The sequence below is a fragment of the Octodon degus genome, unplaced genomic scaffold (assembly GCF_000260255.1).
Source record: "Octodon degus isolate 3935 unplaced genomic scaffold, OctDeg1.0 scaffold00035, whole genome shotgun sequence".
NCBI classification, from domain to species: Eukaryota; Metazoa; Chordata; class Mammalia; order Rodentia; family Octodontidae; genus Octodon; species Octodon degus.
In genome coordinates this window covers 16,045,556-16,050,451 of record NW_004524611.1, presented here as the reverse complement: position 1 = coordinate 16,050,451, position 4,896 = coordinate 16,045,556, and the positions used below count along the sequence as shown (strand labels likewise).

At 45.1% G+C, this 4,896-nt stretch overlaps 1 protein-coding gene across 6 annotated transcripts in view; it reads left to right on the top strand.

Moving 5' to 3' along the window:
* Nucleotides 1–4,896, top strand: part of Agfg2 (ArfGAP with FG repeats 2) — a 31,620-nt gene that overhangs the window by 17,568 nt on the left and 9,156 nt on the right. For 4 of the 6 annotated variants that reach the window (XM_023714454.1, XM_023714453.1, XM_023714451.1 and 1 more), the window contains exons 6-7: nt 418–543; nt 1,266–1,298. In XM_023714454.1, the coding sequence (XP_023570222.1) occupies nt 418–543; nt 1,266–1,298 (159 nt within the window). The remainder of the gene's footprint in view (nt 1–417; nt 544–1,265; nt 1,299–4,896) is intronic. The other 2 variants (XM_023714452.1, XM_004630504.2) reach the window with 1 other exon arrangement.

Here is a 4,896-nt window from a genome sequence, read left to right as displayed (position 1 = left end):
GGCCACACACACACACACACACACACTAAAGGAATAAATAAATAATTTTAAAAAAAATAATAATAATATCTAATTTCTCTTTTTCTTCCTTTCAGGTCTTCCCACACCCCCAAAAAATAAAAAAGGCTTTTATTCCCCCACATGATTCTGCCCCGAACTAGGCCTTTACAAAAAATATTAGTGCCTCTGGCTAGGGATAAAAGATGCAGGGAGAGAGCGTGGAGGCTTCCAGTGCCCTTGTCCCCACATGGGTCTGGCTCTCAGCCTCAGGCTGCAGCCCTACCCCCCTGAAGGGGATGCTGGAAAGGCAGATGTCCCCTAAGAGTGGTCTTTGGCCTATAGTATTAGTAGGTATGTTGTGTAATTATGCAGAAATTTCTCTCTATGTGAGCTTGCTTTGTATTCCCTCCGCCACAGGCCAGACACCTTCCCATGGGGGCTTCGCCAACTTTGATGCCTTCCGCAGCAGTCCCAGCCCTTCTGCCTTCGGGAGCCTCCCTCCTGCAGCCCAAGCCCCCTTTCAGGCCCAGCCAGCACCCGCAGGTAAACTGCCACCCGCTGCCTTTCTGTCTCCCTATGGCACGAGCTGTCCACATCCCAATGTCACCTTTCAGTGACATCCCCACTACTGATGAAGGAGGTGGCACAGAGGAAGCGGTGTGTGTGATGCATGTCTGTCAGAAGAGCTGGCGCTGTGGCCCTATTTTTCACATAAGGAAATGGCTACTCTGGCAGCAGAGCCTGAGCAGGTTCTACCCGAAATGATTTCTGACTGGGAAGTGTGAAAGACCTGAATCTAGACAAATTAAGCATGACAGGAATTTTTCTTGAAAGCGCTCTGGGGGCGGGGGAGATGGCTCAGTAGAATAAGCACTTCCCTAGCAAGCTCAAGGGCCTGAATTCAATCCCTGGTTCGGGGTGGTGGTGGTGGGGTGGGGACACTCTGTGTATGCGCTGTACTGCCCCCAAAGCCTCGGACTGGGTCAAATTCACAGTCTTCTCCAGAAGTCCTCAGTATCCCTGTAAGAGGCAGGGCCTGTAAACTCCAGCTGCAGGAGATTCTGAAGGCCGTTTAAGGCACCCGCTTCCTGGCCCAGCCTCCAGACAGCTATATTCACAGCCTCAGGGTTGCCTCTCCCTTTCGATGTCCGGGAGGCCAGGAGGGCAGCTAGGCGTGCTGTAGGCCCGGATGTCTGTGATCAAGCCCTGACGCCCACTCTCTTCCTCCCTTTCCCTCCCTTCCCCTTCTCCACCCTCACTGCCAGCCAGTCGGATGCTAACTGGAAGTTACAGCTTTGGTAAGTTATCCTTCCCACCCCACAGCCTATCCAAGCTCCTCTGATCATACAGTTTTGAATTCTAGAAGAATCCATGTGGGAGAACATGTGCTTGGCACGCACGAGACCATGGGCTCAACACTCAGACCCCAAAACCCAAAGAGTTAGCACCATTGAGCTGTTTCATAGATGAGGGAGTTAATCAGGTCACCTAGTCATGAGGCCCAGGAAGAGGCAAAAGCTGAGACTTCCCCTGGGCCACTGAGAACTGCTGGGCTGCTTTTTTATTTATCTTTAATGAACCATTAAGAGACATTTTATAGTGATAAAAGTTAAACCTCTTCAGGAAGTTCTCACGGTCATGTACTTAAAGTAACTGACAGTGAACCTTGAGATTCATAAACCGAAACCCGAAACCTCTTAGACACAGTGGGCATCTAATGAATCAATTGAGTAGGCTATAGTACACTCACAAGATTACTAGGTAAGGGCCAGCCAAATAGCTCAGCGGATTAAAGCACCTTTTTAGGCAGAGTACAGTGGCTGGGATTTGCTCCCTAGCGTGCTGTGCCAGCCCTGTCCCTGGGGTGTGCTGAGATGGCAATTGAGACTGGGCGTGGTGGTTTGCCTGTAATCCCATAGCTTGGAAGGCTGAAAACAGGAGGATCACTATGAGTCCGATATTCATAGTGAGACTCCTATAGACCCTGTCCTAAAATACAAAAAAAGAAAAAATTACTAGGTAAAATAGGTAGATAAGCAATAAAGATGATTTGAGTAGTTTAACAAGTTTGATCTAACAAATATAAATGGAACTTTATAATCTGCGAACTATATATTCGTTTCTAGTTTTTTTTTTCTTTTATAGTACTGGATTTAGAACCCTGAGCTTTGTATATACTAAGCTTTGTATACCCAACATTTCCAGCCCAGAATATATGAAGTGTGATCAAAACATGCGGGGAACATTTAATTTATGATGGTAAAAGGCACATGGCCACTAGCCCGCCTCAAAATATTTCGCCCTCCTTCAGACACACCTATTCCATCATTCTTGCCACTTCCTGAAGCAGTTCTGGAAGTCCTCTTTCATGAGTGTCTTCAGTTTCAGTGTCATGGTTGCCTCAATGCCTAAATCAACTCAAAACATTTATTTTTCATGGTGATTTAACTTTGAAAAATATCCCAAAGTTGCACAGTGCCAAATCTAGTGAATAAAGTAGATACAGACACACTGTAATTTTTTTTAAAACGTCGGGTACATTGTGTTTCACATATTTTTAAATAAGAGGTAAGTTGGGAGGCTTTGTTTTTATTTTATTTTTTTTATTTTAGGGAAGGGTCGGGCTGGGAAGGGTCTATAGGGTGTTCAGGGTCCCACTACTAAATCAGACTCGTGATCTGCCTGTTTATAGCCTCCCAAGAGCTGGCATTCCAGGCACGCACCACCACTCCCAAGTCTCAGTTGCTGTCTTAGGCAGGCCCAGCAGGGCAGGCCCAGGGATGAACCCCTGACCGGTGCACCCAAGCAGGCGCTTTAATCCACTGAGCTATTTGGCCGACGCTGTTTATTTTTAGTAGTTAAACTCCTGCAAAATTTAGAAATGAAACTTAAAACTTTAAGACAGGAATAAACATAGTTTACATTTTAATTCATTCAACATGAATAGTTGCCTCATGCCAGGCAGTACACTAGATACTGAGAATATAGATGTGAAGATATACAAATCTTGACACCTAAGAGATACCGTAGATATGGTAGAAGACATGCACACCAGTCCCAGGTCCCCACCCAGGCCATCCGTGATGAACCAGCCCACTCTGGGCTTTTTCCTCATAAGCACCACTTGTAGGGACCTAGTCCTGCTAATTTGTCACCCTAATCTGGGAGTGAACAAGGATGAAAGACAGACATACAGATTAAGTTAGCAAGAAGCAGCCAGGGGTTCATGCCTCCAGCAGGCAGGGGACCCCCAGGCACCTGGCTCCTCCGCTTTTATATTCTCGGACATAAGGACAAGCAGGTAAAGTAACACGAGAGTCGCCGGCCTTCCGCTGTCCATTAGCGTGCGCCCGCCCGCGAGGAACAAGCTGGTCGCAGCTGTATTGACTTTTCCTTTGTGCTTCAGAACAAACCTTTGAGGCCTCACTTGTCCTCTGGTCTCCCACAAGATATTACTTTCACACTGGGATGTTTTTGTTTGCTAGAAATTGCCATAAGTGCTTGATCAATATGAGATGAGCATAACCTAAGACAGTGAATGTTTAAACTTAAAACCGTACTCTAGGGGCCGGGGAGATAGCTCAGTAGAATAAGCACTTGCCTGGAAAGCTTAAGGGCCTGAGTTCAACCCCTGGTTCTGCCAAAAAAAAAAAAAAATTCCTTTAAGGGGGCTGGTGAGATGGCTCAGTGGTCTAAAGCACCTACTTAGAACAAGCTAACCTAAAGCAAAGCACAGGGACCACGGTTCAATCCCCAGCACCACATGCCAGCCAGCCCCGCCCCCTGGTGGGCTGAGCTGGCCACACACACACACAAATAAATAAAATTTAAAAAAATAAATAAAAAATAAAACCGTACTCTAAAGATAAATTGCCGTTAGCACCCCTTAAATACTCAAACCACCCTCCCCCTAGATTCAGACACACTCATCGCATTGTTTTTGTCAATACGTCTTTGTTTTGTTTTGTTTTTCAAGCCAGGGTCTCACTATGCAGTTCAGGCTGACCTTGAACTCACTATGTAGTGAAGGTTGGGCTCAAACTCAGAGATTCTCCTGCCTCAGCCTCCCAAGTGCTGGGATTACAGGCATGGGCCAGCTCATCCACTTTGGCAGTGTGTCTTTTACTCTACTAATTAAGCATTATTTAGCTGAATACAATGGCACATGCTTTGGGAGGCTGAGGCAGAAGGACTACTGTGAGTTCAAGGCCAGCCTGAGCTACATAGTAAGTTCAAAGACTACCAGTAATGGCTGGAGATATAGCTCAGCAGCACAGAGCTTGCCTGGAAAATGCAAGTTAAATTCCCAGTAAAAAAGAAAAACAAAAAAAAGATAAAAAGACTACCTGTAGTGCAAAGTAAGGCTCTGTCTCAAAAAACACATACATACATAAATTTAAACATTATATATGTTTTGGTTATATTTCCAAACTTATAACCTTATTATAATTTGATCATGTACCATGAGATAAAATCTCTATAAATTTGAACATACAGAGACACTGCACAGGTCATGTCGTATGTGTTAACACGTGTCCTAAGCATCAAACCCATGAAACAGGAAGCGGATATAACATAGAAAATAGAAAAAAAAGTTAATATCTGAGGGCATTTGTGAAACTCTTATATATAAGCCAGAAAGAATGAACTTGTGGATAAAAACAGATGGTATTCAGAAAAAATATGGAGCAGACACAATGGCACACACCTGCAGTCCCAGCACTCTGGAGGCTGAGGCAGGAGGATCACCAGGAGTTCGAGGCCTGCCTGGGCTATATAATAAGTTCAAATCCGACCTGAACTACATAGTGAGACCCTATCTCAGAAAAGAAAGGCGTCCTCAACCTCACTAGTCAGAAACACAAGTGAGGATTTTTTTTTTTTTTTTTTTTTTTT